Source organism: Stegastes partitus, unplaced genomic scaffold (assembly GCF_000690725.1).
Source record: "Stegastes partitus isolate 25-593 unplaced genomic scaffold, Stegastes_partitus-1.0.2 Scaffold1495, whole genome shotgun sequence".
In the NCBI taxonomy this organism is placed as follows: domain Eukaryota; kingdom Metazoa; phylum Chordata; class Actinopteri; family Pomacentridae; genus Stegastes; species Stegastes partitus.
The window spans coordinates 8,149-25,410 of NW_007579226.1; the positions used below are offsets into that span (position 1 = coordinate 8,149).

General features: G+C 41.5%; 1 protein-coding gene across 4 annotated transcripts in view; it reads left to right on the plus strand.

Annotated features, from left to right (window-relative positions):
- Positions 1–2,887: 2,887 nt before the first annotated feature.
- Positions 2,888–17,262, plus strand: part of LOC103370884 (RNA-binding motif, single-stranded-interacting protein 3-like) — a 132,257-nt gene continuing 117,882 nt past the window's right edge. For 3 of the 4 annotated variants that reach the window (XM_008300067.1, XM_008300066.1, XM_008300068.1), the window contains exon 1: positions 2,888–4,093. In XM_008300067.1, coding sequence (XP_008298289.1) covers positions 4,019–4,093 — 75 coding nt within the window. In that variant the 5' untranslated portion in view covers positions 2,888–4,018. The remainder of the gene's footprint in view (positions 4,094–17,262) is intronic. The other variant, XM_008300065.1, reaches the window with a different exon arrangement.

A 17,262-nucleotide genomic window follows, 5' to 3' on the forward strand; every position in this document is an offset into this window, starting at 1 on the left:
TGAGCAGCCGTTTACCTGATGGCTGACTTCCTTTGTGTGATCATTTGGATGTCAGAGAATGTCTGCCACTACTGCCGATGATAAATAGACTACACTGTTATCAGTAATCCAGTGGTGGAATGTACCAGGTGCATTTTTAAGTAGTAAAATACACACTTTAGATGCTGTCTAGGTCTTTTTAAATGTCACTTTCTATTTCCACTAAACTACATTTCAGAAGGAAATATTGTACTTTCTACTGCACTGCATTAGTTACTAGGTACTTCTACATTTTTACTTTATTTTTTGGACACAACACATATAAAGGGCTTCTAAAAGATTATGTTTTGCTATTGATAAATAAACTTTCCTACAGTTTGTACGGGTACAACTGAGATCAATTAGTTTAACAAAGAAGAAAATTAATTTGCAACCATCTTGCTAAATGTTCCACTAATTATCATGTAAAAACATCTCATGGTTACAGCTTCACAAATATGAAGATTTTCTTGTAATTATTTTCATAGTTTTATCATATTTTCACTACAAATAATTTAGAGGCTTGGACTGTTGATTGGACAAAACAAGCAAGGTAAAAGTTATGCGCTGGCCTCCAAGATATAACAGTATTTCGCACTATTTTCAGAATTATTACAAACCAAACAATCAGTTAATAGAGAATTCTTCCAAAGTAATAATAATTATTAGTTGTAGTGATATACAAAATCGTTCAAAATACATCACAAGGGACATTTTCTGCATGGAGTGCTTTAAATTTTTGTATTTTAGGTACATTTTCCTAAATATACCTGCATAGTTGTACTTACGTAGCATTTTAAATGAAGGACTTCTACTTGTAACAGAGTATTTTTACAATGTGATGTTAGTACTTGAATAAACGATCTGATAATTTCGTCCACCACTGCAGTAATCACAAAACCCTGTGATTCATTATATGGCATTTATACACTGTGTAAAACCTACTGGCAGCATATCTGCAGAATTCAAGTTCACAGCAGCACAGCAAGGACAGAATATTTACCCGTGCACCATCTTATTAAACATGACCAACATTTACACAAAAACGCAATTACACAGATCAAGTGTTAATGCATAGCCAAAACGCCCATTGTATACAAATTGCAGCATGTAATGTATGCAGTCCTGAGGATGCACTTGTTTCAGTACGTGGAATAAATAAACTCAATTTGTCACATGGTTAACAAGGCAATACAGATGAAAATGAAAATACAAGTGATTCACAGTGCCGAGTCCAGGCTCGCCTCCAGGCATGATGTTACTGCTGCACTGTGTTATAGGTTATGAATCAGAGCCGCCTCCCCACACCAGCGCCGAAGTAAGACAAGATTCAAGTGGAAACTGTCCCGATTAACTGAAAAACCCAATTAAGACAGTGGCAAATTATGGCAACACCTCTGCCTGTAATCACATAGTTGTTGAGGAAAATAAACACTGTCATCATCAGTGGAGTACACGGTGTTTACCCACTTCTCAGATGTGCAGCATTAATGCTCATCCCCCGGGCCATTTAAGCATACGTTATGATGGATAGAATAACGTGAGAGGGTTGGTGCCCATTTAAATGCTGCTTCTTATCTTTTCTGGCGTGTCCTAATCTGGGTCAAACTTCTCATCTTGATAAAACAGCATGTTGTGGGTACCCGCTCTAACTCTATACTGCTTGCATTTTTAATTTTACGCAACAACCCTCTACTGTACGTGCTGCTTTGGAAGATGCTTTGTTGATAACTCTGAGCCAAACATATGATTATTGTGTGTTCCGTTAGCTGACAGAAGAACGCTATAAAAAATATAGACAGACACGTGGGCACGGTGACAAAAAAACCCCTCTCTCTCTCAGACGAGCGCACAATAGCACAAAGACAGTGATGTGCTTTTGCATCACAGGCTGTAAAGTAGTTTAATTGCCCACAAGAAATGAAGCCCTTATCTTAGAGGAGGTTTTGTGTTTGCATTCTGTTCTCGTGCCCCTTTTTCCACTGCAGTGAACTCGTATTGTCTGCCAACCCTTGTCTCTTTCTCCAACACACACACACACACAGACACACACACACACAGCTGTAGTCAGAGGGCAGAGCAGTCTTTTCATGCATGGCTCACTGTGCTTATGTAAGAGCACTACTTAAACCTGGTTACATCACATAACAGGCAGCACTGTGTCAGTGGGTCACTGTGCCACACAACCGCTGAACTACGTACACACTTCATGTTGGGCCCTTCACTGCATGTGTGCATGTGTGGAGCGCGGCGTGCTTGTATGTATTTATACATCACTGCAACTGATTGTGCATAACAGAGAGTGACAAATATGATCAGTTAAAGCATTGCTGCGCCTATAGAGTGCCAGTAGGGGGGCCTCTCTGTTTCCAAATTATATTCCTTATCCTCTTCTCACCCTTTACCCCAGCTCTTACTCTTCATTCTCCCGCCCACCTCCGCCTTCCAGCACAACAGCCCGTCGCTGTCTCCCTCTTTTCCTCTCAGTTTCTATTTAGTGCAAACACACACACACACACACACACACACACACACACACACAGGGGGGGATTTGAAGAAGGGCAGGACCAACCACTCCCACTGTTCTATAGCTCCATGATAAACACAGTGGGCGAGAGACAGCGGCGGAGAAAGGGAGGAGAGAGAGTGAGGGAGGAGCGTAGCTGCGCTGAAGCCGAGCCCCTCTATGCCTCAGCAAGCAGAGTAGAGCAGACGCCAACAGCCACACAAACACACTCCCCTCTCAGTTACATGCACAGTCACACACATACCACACGCACACACCACCACCACCACCACCACCACCGCCGCCGCCGCCGCCGCTGCTGCTGCCACCACCACCACTACCACCACCACACACACACAGTGACGGCTGCCAGACTCAGTGGGAAGCAAGGCGTCAGGGAGAGAGCTTGAGAAGAAAGAGAGAGGGATCGCAGAGGGGAAGAGAAGAAAAGAGAAGAGAGTTGGAAGGGGGCACCTTGTGGATCAGAAGGGATTTTCCTCTGTGTGAGTGCACGTCTGGATAAGGCTATCTGCTTCTTCCTTCAGCGAGAGGAGTTTTTACTGAGGCTTTTTCTTTTTTTTTTTGCTCATCCTCCACGCCGGGCTCCAGCGATATCTACCTATCTATCCCCGGAGCTTAACAAAAGAGGGAGGGAGTGAGAGTGAGAGAGAGTGAGGAAAAAAAAAAAAAAAGGCAGTCATAGCTTCAGCTCCAGACCACCCTCTCTACTCCTCCTCCTCCTCCTCTCCCCAGCTCCACATCCATGTGTGAGTTCATCGCTGATTTCACTGTCTTTTGAGGATAGAGCAGAGGACAGCGTGTGTTCTCCAGGATACAGCCAAGCTCCCCGTGGGATCAGGGTCTCGTCTGGTGTAAGAGAGAGGGGGAGGAAGACCGAGACAGGGAAACGGATACACAGGAAGAGAGAAAAGAGACAAGAGAGAGAGAGAGAGAGACGCTGGAAAGCAAATTGAGGGGCATGTTCAGGGCAGCAGAGAAGAAGAGTGAGTCTAATTTTTAGTGCGGAGAGTGCAAGGAACCGGCAACCGGATCCCAACACATTCATCCCTCCTCCTCTTCATCATCCTCTTCTTCCCTCTTCTTTTTACCCTCTCTCAGTCCTGCTCTTCAATTCCCTCTATTGTTTCCTGTACTGCCTCCTGCCTATCCTCTCATATCTTCCTTTCCACCTCCTCCTTCTCCCAGGAATCTTTCCTTCCAGACCTTCCGGGGAAGAATGTTTTTGTGAGGGTTCCCGGTGAGCTCCCAGACAAGTAGACAGACTGAAATCCCAAGTACTATCCGTCCTCCTCTCCATCCCCTTCTTCTGTGCATTTATCACCTTCACCAGCGAGAGGAGAGTGCTCTCTCTGCATCCTCCACTCTTGGAAACAGCCGTCTGAAAGGATCCAGGCCAGCCCCTCGGAGTGATCGTAACCCCACCTGTGAGCTTCTATCACCAGCCTCCAGGACCTTCAATTGGATTCCAGCTACATGGGAAAACGTTTGGAGCAGCAGCCAATGTACCCCCACTACACATACTACTACCCCCACTATCTCCAGACTAAGGTAGGATGGTCAGCAAGGTTGACCTATTTTACCCCTCAAAGGGAATAAATGTGTTTGTGTGTCGCATCTTGGAACTGTCTCAAAAACCATCCTGCAACTCCCCCTTTAAATGAACTTTATTCCTTATCTATCTGCTACCTCTTTAAATATCATTCCCTATCAGTGGCAGATGAAGACGCAGTTCTCTTTTCTAGTGGTGACGAGTGTCAGATTTAAGTTGTTGTTGGTTTTTTTTTTTAGCAAATCTCACCTCGGTTAGGGTGTGATTGTTGCATATCTGAGCTGTGTTTCATCAAGCCTGCAAAACAGCAGAATTTACTCACTTCGGCTCCTGTGCTAAAACACTTTGAAAAAAGGCACCGAGATAAATGCTGGAGTTGCCTCGTGAGACAGCTTGCTAAATAGCACCACGTCCCCTGTCCCCCATCTGTCTCCGAGCGGGGGAGATATTGATGTCACTCGGCTGGATTTTTTCTTTTTCCGTCCGCGCTGAGCACTTGACCCCATCCTCCCCTCGCCGACCCCACCGGCTCCAAGTTCAAGTTCAGGGCAGGAGGCCCACCCGTCCCTCAGCCCTTGTTTTCTCTCCTACTTTGTCCCACTCTGTCAACACCCCCGCCTCAACCCCCAAAACCCCTTCCCTCCTTACCCCCCCACCCCTCCCTTTGCTAGCCATTCCCAGCCCATACTGCCATCCCACAGTGCTCACCCACGATAGCGTGTTGTAGGAATGATTGATGGAGCCCGATAAGACTTCTCGGATTACCTAGAATGCAGAGCCCAGAATTTTCTTTGTTCTTCAAGTTTTTCTCTCACTCACACATAGATTGCATACAGAGGCTGTCTTGATAAATACATTTCACAGATGCACACACTGACACACACTCTGATTCTTCTACCACCAAGAAGCAGAAAATGGATTACGAAAGGCCTGATCGATTGCTCCTGCATCATATCACCCGCCATTCCCTTTGTCTGCCATGATTCATTTGTTTTTTTTTGTTTTTTTTTTTTCATTTGTGTGATAGTAAATGTGAGAAGTTGGCAGGTTTGCTGCAATATTTTAGCAAATGTGTACATGTCAGTAGGCAAGAGAGATGGAGAGAGATGCGAAGAAAGAAAGTGTGGGAGTGGGATGCTATGAGAATAGAGAGATCATGCTATTGGGTGGACGCAGTGTGGGAAGAGCAGGTAAGAAAATTATTGCTCAGTGGTTAAAAATATGCTGAACTGTGAACCAGACAGACTGCAGGGTGCATTTACAGGCCAATAGCAACACATTTAGGCAGAATCCTAGATACTAGTACTTAAAACAACAATACAGAAGTAATGCAGTTGCAATTACATTTAGTGATTTTCTTTGCTTTATGTTAAAATTTGATGTAAACTCATTATTTAGTGATAAGAGTAAAATCATGCAGTTCAGGAAGGGGTTTACCTGGACATACGTGTGTAGCTCTGTATCACTGAGCGTTAACGTTTCTGATATGTTCATTCATTTCACAAAAATGTTGACCAAAGTAAGTAATGGCTCTACAAATATCAAATTTGTCATGTTGAAAGTTGCATTGTTTACGCTGCCTCACAAGAAATTACAAGTGGATGCTGGGCTGCTTTCTTTCTCTAATTTAAAATGGTTCCACATTGAAGGCATTTTCACTGCTTGTTAACTTTTTATATCGCATGCCTCACTGCCACAAGTTGCGGATAATGTCAGTTTACGACAATTACTGTACAGATTAAAGCTGCCGGTTGTGTTGATTGATAAACTAATGTAGTTATTCTGTTGTCACTCACATGTTCAATCCAGCACGGATTCAGCGCAGTTAAGCACACGCTCATTAAAATACATTCTATTTTTTGGCTTAAACACATCCACTGTAGCTGCTGTTTGGCTTTAGTTTGTAAAAATACAATAAATTTTTCCAATTAACTGCGGGATACATTTGTAGATGACATATGCAGATTGCGTTTGCGGCATGTCGACATCGCCCATTTATCTGCTGATCTCAGAGCCGCACAAATTCACATCTGGGAGCTGTCTGATGTTTTTAAGAATGTGCTCAAGATGAACAAACAGAAACTGAGAACTGTTTGTTAATGCACATCTGTGATTTGTTGGTAATAAACAACATCTCCAATGATAAGGACGCCTTTTTGTTTTGCTAATCTGGAGAAGGAAATTCTTGTCTGCTACCGAATGATATAAACCGTGATGTTTCTAAATTTCCTTTTAATGAAAGAAACTCCAAGGATATAAATGTTAATTATTTCTTGGCAAAAGTTTTTATTGTTTTTTTTTATTTTTATTTTTTTCAAACAATTTTTCCCTCGGAAGGATTAATTAAAATTGAAAACACCGAATTTATCATCTTGATAAATTCTTTTTTTTGTTGTTTGTTTTTTTTAAATCAAGTAATACTGGAAAACAGTAGTCAGAATGTGTTCTTGGCAGCATTTATTTTGCAGTTGCATCACAATTTTACACTTGTAAGAAATGATTGTGATTGCGTCTGGTTTATAAGGAACTTAAAATTGATTCTTATTTAATTTTCTATTAATAACAACGAAGCAGAATTTTAATATGCATGACAGTGGAGCCTCTAATAAAAATCACCGTGTGATTTGTAGGTTTATTGCACGAGATATTATGCTGCGCAGACATGTAGGTTAGATTAACCTCAACATTTGATGCATCCCTGTCACACAGTTTTATGTGTACAGATGTCACCGTGTCACACTGCTGTCTCTTGTTCTATGATTTATCTCGATCAGTTCAAGGTCATCTCATTTCTCTCAAGTATCTGCAACAGGCATCTGGCCCCACACCATCACTTCATTCCTTACACTCCATCCATCCCTCCCTCCCACCAGCCCCTCTCTCTGCTGTCAAGGTCAAATCAAATTGGATCCTACCTTCCCCAGCGTACACTCTCGGCTGTGCTTGCACGGCGAGTGTGTGTTCGCATATGCATCCATCGACGAACGGAAACTCCATCTGTATTTCAGTTTTGTATCCGTGACTGTACATGTAACTTTGTCCGTCTATTTGCTCGCTTTTGTGCGGATAAGTGCAGGTGTGTATCCTGTTTGGGTAATGTGTGTCAGTGTGTGGCCTCTGAACTCCCCCTCCCCACCTGACCCCTTCTTAGTGCAGCTTGCTGTCATTAAAGCTCTCGAGGTCCCAGAAGAACAGTTTTGTGCACGCTCACGAGTGTGTCCGATTCCTCAGTTCTACATCTGTATGGACCTTGACAACTAGCCGGTGTTTGATCTGCCTGTTCTGCTCTTTGCCTTCAAATCTGGGGAGTATCTGTGTGTGAGTGTGAGTGTTTGTGGGTGTGAATGTAGGTGTTCAGGTGGTTTTCAGGCTCCTTTGCTTTGTGCACAATGGACAAAAGCAGACAAAGACTAAACCGGTTGTATTTATCGTATCTTGCTTCAGTGCTTTCTCACTCTTCACTCCTCTCTCTCCCTCTCGTCCTCCTCCTTTTGCTTACTGATCTGATCGGCCTCTTATTAATCTTGATTCCAGAAAGTGGAGGTTCTCCTTCTGTGGAAATCAATCATGTGTGTGTGTGTGTGTGTGTGTGTGTGTGTGTGCGTGCATATGAGCGTTGCCTTCCCTGCCTCACAATACCAATCTTTAAACGGAAACACTTCCTCACACTCATGCACCACCTTTACACAAAGGCAGTTATGAAATGACTAGCTCAAACTAACAATGCTCAGCCAGATGACAGAGTGTGTGTTAAATGTGTGGCTGTTAAACAGAGATTTGCTCTTCCTCTGCCTCCATAATGGGCTATAGGTACAGTTGGTGTACATTAGCAGGGGGTGGGGAGGGGCAGCATGGCCTCTTATGTGAGCCTAGTGCCTCTTAATCACGGCTATAAGAGGGTATGAGGATCAGGGGGAGGGCTAATGCTCAAGCGCAGATGCATTGTTGCATTCGCTGCATGATTTGTTCAAATTTAACCAGAGGGTATGTTGTAGCCACGGGGACAAGCTATAGCTCAAATCTATCAAGTATAAGCAATGTTTAGCATTTTCCTAATTGCTCCTGTGTGCTGGTTTCGGTTGCTATGTTTTTGATGCCTGCGCTGTTGCTTACCAGCCATAATTAATTATTGACTGAAAGCATTTTTTTTCCAGAAAAATCCAGACTGTAAAATCCTGAGGTGGACCAAATGAAAGTGCAAAACCAATTATTATAGCTTGCTATGATTTTTGAGCGTTGTCCTGTGGTTGTGGTGGAATTTGTCATCACAGCAAATTTCACAGCAGTGACAAAATCTGACGTCTTGTCTTTTTAAGAGGTGGAAAAGTGACATTCCTGACATATATGAAGCTGAAGTTTCTCAAAGTTGTGGTTTGATCTGCTGGACACTTGGTAATAAGTGAGCACCCTTCCTTATCTTTAGTTATTAAACTAAAACTATTTCCTCGTACATATCTTCTCCTTTTATCCCTTAATGTCTCTGATCCTAAACATATTTTTCCTCACTTTGACTGTGCACATGATTTTATGCCTCTCTATGAACATGTCTGTGTGTGAACTCTCAGCTGCTGTGCGTGCCCGCGTGGAGCGAGTCTGAATATAGCAGAGCTATTCAAATTTCTTTTTAGCTTCTGATGATGATTGAGTGAGGATGTGAATCTTTGATGATAATCACTAAGAGCAAGATAAGAGAGGCTAACAGGAAAAAAAAAAAAAGTCACATTATCAACCAGCCGATCATTAGTTTGCTGCAGATCAGTGTGCTAATATGCTCAGCGGCACACAAGGAGCTTTAATTAGGGTAATGAGAAACAGCATTCAGCTGATATCAAAGTAATGACACATGCGGACACGCCTGGACATCTAAATAGAATATTCCATCGCTTCAAAAATGAGCTTTTCACATTCAATTACTCTCTATTATGCGCTAGATAAATGTGGTCAGTGGTTGGCTTGGCTGTGATGAGTAAACATCATAAAGGCAGCGGGGAATGAGGGACACACGCACAACATGGAAGTACGCATGTGTAAACACAAAGAGAACACCAAAAAATTGATTAACTCATCCACTGATCTTCCATTTCATATCACCTCCCCCCCCCACACACACACCCCCCTTCATTCCTCGTCTCCTTCCAAGCTTCTGTTCCTCCTCTTGTCAAACATAAAGTACTTCGCCTTAGCAGAGACAACGACCATAAATTATACAGCGCACATCTCACGCACACACACATAAAGACACTGAATTGTGTGTGTTTAGTGTGCAAAGTAAACAGAGGGTATAGGGTTTACAGCCCAGCGTGCATTCTGCTCATGCCCTGTTTCTGCTCACACATCTGCCCGCCTGCATCAGTTGTAGTTTTACAACCGACAATATTATTATGTGCATGTTGTTAAAAGACCCAGCTATTCTGTTTGGATCTCGGCTCTGATCTCGATAGCGTCATATGCCAATGTAGAGAAGAGAGAATGGCCTTATGTTGCCTTCTTCTAATGCCCTACCCAACGCTTTCTCCCTGCCTCTCTCTCTCTTTTCCTGCCTCTCTCCCACTGTGTTCTGGGCTCTCTCGCTCTCTCCCTCTCTCCTACCATCTGTTCAGTTTGTCGGGCCTGGGTAGTTTTTACTGCTTAAAAGGGACTCTCCTAACCACCCATATATGTCCATTTATTATTCTCTGTGGGCTGTTCTATTCTTGTCTCAGTACAGTAGCGGACGCTGACCAGTGCCTTACTATGTTGAATGGGAGCGAAAAAGCTTCAGCGGGTCAGCACATGCACGGAGGGGTGAGAGAAGCTTACCCCTGCCAGTTTTGTAATAGAAAAATATGTGGAGGAGGGAGGGAGGGAGGAAGGGAGGGAGAAAAAAAAAAGGGATGTGAAGGAGAGTAGAGTCAGACATATCAAAAAGAGAACAGATGGCTTTAGCAAAAAGAATTCAAAAGAAAAAGAAGGGAAAAAAAAAAAGAAAAAGAGATAGCGATCCAAAGGGAAATAAAGAGCGATGCAGCGAAGGAGATAGAAGTTGTAGGCTGGGTCAGGGAATAATGGTGCTGCTGCATTTTTAATAGTTGGCCACTTTGTAGCGACCCTTGTCTAATGGATTCTCTGCCTCTTAAAAGCTCCTGTCAGAGCCCTCTACCTCAAACAGTTACACCACGGAAATTGCTGAGGGCTCCAACAGCCCCCAACACTTCCTGATAAAATGTCCAACAATCTAATATTGTCTGGCAGCAAACATAATTCCAGTTAGTACGCAGATGTTTCGGCAAATCGTGTGTAGAGCTAAATTGACTTCACCGAATCGCCGGGCTTAGAAAATGTCCAGGACTCTGCTCTGATATCGCAGCTGTCTGAGATGTATGGCTCTGGCCATCACTGTGCTGCCTTTTAGAACACAGTGCTAAGTGCCTGACAAAGACTTTATTGGGAGGATGAAACGAGAGAGACAAAGAGCACAACCTCTAGCTGTTGGCTATTTTAAGTGTGTGTGTGTGTGAGTGTAATTCAGTGTAGAGGCTACGGCCCCTTGACGTTATGCTGTCCAGGTTTTTACAAATGACAAATGATGTTTCCATTTTATGGTGCTGGCCTTTAGATGTACAGCAAAATACAGAACATTCAATTTTCAGTCACAGAACACACAGAAAGATGAAGAAAACTGTGTAAAATGTTGATGTTTAGACCAGCAGTGCAGAACTTTTGTCTCCCCCTTCTGGCAGTCAGAGGAAATAGACAAACACGCTTGATTATTTCGTACATTCCGACGGCTTTATTTTCAGTCTGTAAGTTGAGTTTTTTTTTTTTTTATCTGGAGCATCAGAAACTTTTCTTTGATGCCTCCAGCATTTCTCCACCATTGGCTCCACCATACTCCCAGTTGCTGTAGTCTACTCCTTCATACCGTTATCAGCTCTGGCTAACCAGTCATAGCTGGTTTAGAATATATCGCTAACGGTGTGCTGGGCAGGAATGTCACCACAGGAAGGAGATTTAAAACTCCAGTATACAGGGAATTGCAGAGAGATTTACCTGCAGCTATCCCTCTATTGCAAGAATTCAGTTTGATTCACTTTTAATCGTAAAGCACAAATTCAAAACATAAGTCATCTCAAGACACATAGCAAAGTGAAGACCTCACAATATTATATTGTAGAGAAGAGAACCCCAACACATCCAGACTCCATTTTAACAGGTGACTGTGAATGAATTGGGGCTTAAACATGATTTTTTTCTTTTTCAATTTGTTTTCATCACTTAAAATTGTTTAATTAATGGAAAGCAAATGAAGAGTATAAAACCATTAAAGGCTGCTTGTTGGTAAATTGTTGCCAATGGCTGCAATGTGCAATTGTGGGAGGCACAATAAAACCAAATTTTCTCTGAAAAAAAACGCCATCTATTTATTTAAAATAAGACAAAAGAAATCCAACTTGTACTTAGCAAAATGGAGAAACCAATATTTGCACAGTTAATATAGTTCCAGTAGTTATTTGGAATGTATGGTAATAATAACATCTGTAATAAGACACGGGACATGATTTTCTTGATCAAAAACAAATTCATTTCCTATTTAGTTTCAATTTGGAAATCTAATTTAGCATCATTCACTTCATTAATAATCATAAACATGTTTTTCAAACAAACTCAGATGAGTCTGTCTCTGACTGAACTGTCGCTGCTCTCATCAGTGTTGTTCTCTCCATCGCTGCCCACAAGCTCACCCTCGCTCTCCTGCTGAAAAGCTTTCTACCCCTTTCTTCTTTCCCATAGCAGAACCTTCCCCCCATGCTCGATGGATGAAAGTAGCATATGTAAACTGGCCATACAGTCGACAATAGGAAAAAGTGCTGCTTACAATTTCAGATACTAAACTGTCTGGACCGTACAAATACTGTATGAATATTTAATGACTATACGAATACAGTGTAGTGTGTCAACTTCTGTATAGTCCAGATAGCATATATTGCACATATAAAGTATCTACAATACTTGTATATTAACTTCTATTCGGAAAATATTGTTAAAATTATGTTGACTAAAAAGGAAAGTGGAATAGCGCATCATTTGGTTGGGATATCACAGTTTCTTCTGTTAAAACTTTAATTTTCATTGATGGAATTTATAATGCAGATGATACGTTACAGGAACAAAATGTCTGAAATTACCAAAAAGATACGTTTTTCTCTTTTAAATGCATTTCAAGCATAGTCTCACAGTCATCTACTGATATATATATATGGGTTGAACGCACAAAGATTCAATTCTATATTCACACATAGTTGCCATATGGTAACAAATTCATTTTAGCATTTTACAAAATACTTATAATGTCTAAATTGGTCGTAATGATGAAAATTAAAAGTTAACAAACCCCAGATGGTACATCTTTTTTTCTTTTCTTGTAGGAACTGTGCCTACATATTGGGCTATTAATCCACTTCAGGAGGCCTCATATGACACACTGGTCAGTGCCAGGTGTCGCTGGAGAAAGAAGTGCAAACAGAATTCCCTGGTAATGAGACACGACATGCATCTGTCCTGCCAAAGTGACTAAACTAAACAGTAAAGAGGGATTCTACGTTACTGCCTATTAAGAAAATTAAGATAAAGTAATCGTTGCCATATGACAACACATGTGAAAGTCCTGTGCTGTAGCTTTAAATACATTGTTCAAGACAGCTTTAACTAATTCACAGAGGCCGTTTCAGGTTTTGCAGTGTCCCTGTGACCCAGAAGCTTAATGCTGAGTGTGTTTCAGCCAGAGCCAGCTGCTGTTGACAGGCTGTATAAACACAACGCACTGTATAAAATTATATAGCGTGTGCTGTTTAAAGATTCCCTGATCCAAAAGATTACTATCTTTCTGAACACCGCATCTGCCACTAAGAGCATAATCGTTTTTTACAAACAGGCCAAAAATGGTCAGCAAATGTAAAGATATGATGTGCCATAACAAAGGTTTATTTTTTTATTAAAGGGTTTATCCAGGTTTTAGTACAGATCCCCAGTTTACTTAAAACTACAAAGATCACCTTGCTGTTGTTTGTCGCATTTCTACATCCAGTGTTTCGTGGAAATGTGACACTTTAGCTCTTGTTATTTGTTTGTTAAGCACAAATTTAAGCATAAATAAGCCAAGCAAACAGTTTTTTAGTCTACTGCTCATGCATTCTAACCAGATTTTGATGTATAACGAGCAAAGAGACTCTGTTTATAGTCTACCTGTCATTTAGTCATTCAAATAAACAGTGTTGCGCTGGTATGTGTTGGGACTCTTGTCTGCATCTGTTTCAGTAACTACCTTAAGAGACCCTTAGCTGACCTGTGTGGGAGCCTTTTTACTCCAAACCTGTTAACCCATGATGCTCCCAGCTGTTCACACAGAATGTCTGCATGGGGAATGGGTCTGGCCAGGCATCACACATGGGTGGATGTTGTCTATATTAAAGACCTCTTAAAACAAGTTTTTTTTGCCTTATTAATACGTCCATATGTGGTTATTAAGACGCCAAAACACACAGCATTAGTGAAACAAGCAATCAATGTAATGGCAGGGCATTTCCACCTTAAAACTAAACTGTACTGTTGGCAGTCTCAACTTGCAAACTGGGACTTTCCGGATCATTATTCTTCTTTAGATTTAGTTTCTGGTTTGAACATGTAGGGCTGAATTACTCAAATGTGACAGCTTTTTTAAAACTTAGTTTTAGACTGCTTTAGCAGGATTAGAGGTGAGCTGGTGTGCTCAAACTGCCACGAGTGTGGAGGGATAAGCGGAGAGGGAGGCCGGGGCTACAGCACATAATCAACATAAACAACAACTGGAGAGGGACTTTCACTACATCTGTGCCTACACGCTGTCAACTTTTATTCACTTTCTCCCACTTTAAAGTGATCCATCGCATACAGTTAAATTGCTCGTTTTGTTTCATGATGAATCAAATTCATTAAGCTGATTTTTCAATGTGTTTGTATGTAAACAAGTGCGACTCACGTTGAATGGATTGTTGTTTGTATGTAAGAGTGAAATTCGATGATATGTTGTGTTTACAGTCTGAATGTGTGTATGTAATTCAAACTCTGACTCGGTAACTCAGTTATTAGTTGCATACGTGCTGTGCAATGAATGCATGATGCCATTATTGCTGTGAGGATGTGGTCAGCTCATTTCTTACTCTCAGTCTCACTGATAGAAGTGTGACCAGGTTTGTGTGTTGGTGGGTGAGTGATCCCTGCACCGGGGACCAGAGAGATAATTGAAAGAATGGCCTGGGGGCTTTTCTTCATATGTGTTCTCCATTCTACTCCACTGTTGCTTCTTTATATATATCTCTCACTCTCTCTCTGCTCTCTTTTACTCTCTTACTCTCAGTCTTTATATCATGTTCTGTATCTATTCTTGTCTCAAAGCAGTGCAGATCGTACGCGTTAAGAGAAAACTCCACCCTTGTACATAGATGGTTGTAAATGGATCTGTGATGTTAAGCACATTCCAGTAATTTTGTCGTTTATCCTTCTCTCTCGAGCAATTTGGTCTTTTTACATTTTTGCAGAATGCCTTTTAATATCCATAGCAGGATGCTTGAAACCAGCCATTTATACGGAGACCGAAGAGTAATATGGGTAGTCATTGCTGTGGTTAAGAGAGGCTGACTTTTCAGTGGAGAAAATGTGAAAAATATTCCATGGATAACCTTTTGCTACACACAGTGAAGTGGAAGAATGTCTCAACCAGTTTCCGTAGAGTGGCTTTCATCACCCATGGATTTCATGGCATGGACCTGTAAAATTTTGTCCTTCGCTGGCAAATGTGTTGAAGCTAATAAGAAATGAAACTACATTGTGAGTGGTAGAGATACTGCTTGGGGATCACAAGAATCATCTTTTTAGGAACATGAATCCGCTGAAAACCTCATGCTCACTACAGTCACATAGGCCTGTCACAACAACTTCTGTTGGACGTTGTAGTAGGCCTGCTGAATGATATATTGTTCCAGAAATACATGCTATCAATGCTATTGTCCTTTTAAGACCATTTTATACCACTGATATAGTAATATAATACTATAATGATGCAACTACACTCTCTACAGAGCAACTCTTAGTTCCTAAGAATATTCAGGCATCAGATTTGGAATATGAAAACAATACTAAAATATCCTCAACAATTAAAGCATAAACAAAACTAAGCCACACAACCAAAATAATAAATATAATGGACCTTTGGGCTCGGTTAACAAAAATTGCAGCAAAATAAATATTAAACATTACAGTACAGAGACAGCAATATTCCTTAACAGGCACTAAACTGCCAGGTTTTTATTTTTTTGCAGTTGAGGCTTTTTTCTTTCTTTTCTTTTTTTTTTTTTCCCAAAAAGCGCAAAGTACAGTAACTTGTTGTCATCACTTGACCTGGTTCACAGTCTTTGCTGCTGTTTGTGAGTGGAGAAGCTGCCTGAGCTCCACCTACACTGAAACTCTGACACAGAGAGCAGACTTGAAATGACACCAGAACGTGTCTCAGCATTTTTTTTATTTTTTTTTCTTCCCTTTCTGTGCACTCGGCTTAGACGCTGTGAAAATGCGCTTAGGCACCGCGCCCAAGACTTTTAACGGTGGTGAAAACTCTGCTGTTTATTCTGGCATCATCACGGGAGACATTCTTGTGTAAACAAACACGCATGAAAACACAACGGGCGAAATGGAGGTCAGCAAAAAATGATTGCGTCCATACAGTGTAAGATAAGTCGATAATGTAATTACAGTGACAGGCCTACAATCACAGTCTCGCGTCTATGAATAAAACAAGACAGACCTTCCCAGGGACGCATGCATTGCAAGTAAACAAAGAATATATGCGCGGTTCATGCGGGGAATATAATTAAAGTGCAATGCAGCCTGATCATGTACAATGCAGCCTTCTGGTGTTGTGGTGACTCAAAACCTCCTCTGTACGCCTCAACAGTGAGGCCCTTCCTAAACCCTTGTGTCAACTACAAATCCAGCATAAGATGAGCAGGATGCAAATAGCACAGGTTGAAATAAAGCCGCAGAGCTCATCATTACATCCCACAAATTTCCTCTGCTGACACTTACGGTAAACCTTAAAGCATAGGTTAAGGTTACAGACCACAAAATGAGAGCTTGGCATTTACAGAGGCTTCTTCCGAATCTCTTCTATTTGAATATGTGTATTCGTGAAGAGCAACATGTGCACTGTTTCCCCTTTCTAAATAGATTTATAACCAAAGTCTACAATCAAAAGATAAAATGTGCAGAACATTTAATGATTACTGTTGGTTGGATCAATAGAGCAACTCTCCATCAACCAGGATCCGAGAGATGAATCCAACAAATGAGGATCAAATGCAAAACTCACTAAATAATTGGTCACACACGTGAAACCACTCAACCAATGATGAAATCCTCTCAGTGTGTGGAATCCTACTTCATTGCTTGTGCATGCAGCGATTATTTCAGCTCGACACTAAGAAAGATCCTCATAATTCCTGTAATAACATTTGGAAATGTTCAAACTGGTAAAATAATGTGCCAAAAAGCAAATGATGGGTCATCTGTTTGGGTGACATTGAGTATTTTCTATTTTGAAAAACAGTATTTTTTACAAGATATTGGTCGATTGGATTAATATTGATTTATATCATAACATTCAAATGGCTCAGTCTAATCAATGAGGTGGTGCAAAAGTAGGAGATAAATCCAAGTTTCTCTAGAAAAGAATGATACATATAGCACACAAACTGCCTTCTTCTCTCTGACACTCCAGTGTCTCACCTTACTGGCTGCTAACCACTGATACTGTTTAAAGCCATGTCACGTTAGAGTGCTTGCAAGCACGCAGGAAACATGTTTTGTGTCCACAAGCACAGTGAGACAGCTCCAAGTGTGAATAAACTCTGGAGCTCGACCTCTGCACACTTTCTTTCCCACTCTGAGAGGAATATATAAAGAAACGCAGTTTAACTCTATAAAACTGCCACAGTGTTTGCCCTTGCAGACAGTTTAGCTGGGTTACAGACACACTCTTGTCCCTGAGCCAGAGGTGGCTGGCCAGGCCAAACATCTCCTATTCCCTGCTAATGAAATCCTGAATAAAACCCTCCCTGCTCAGCTTGATCCCACACACACACACACACACACACACACA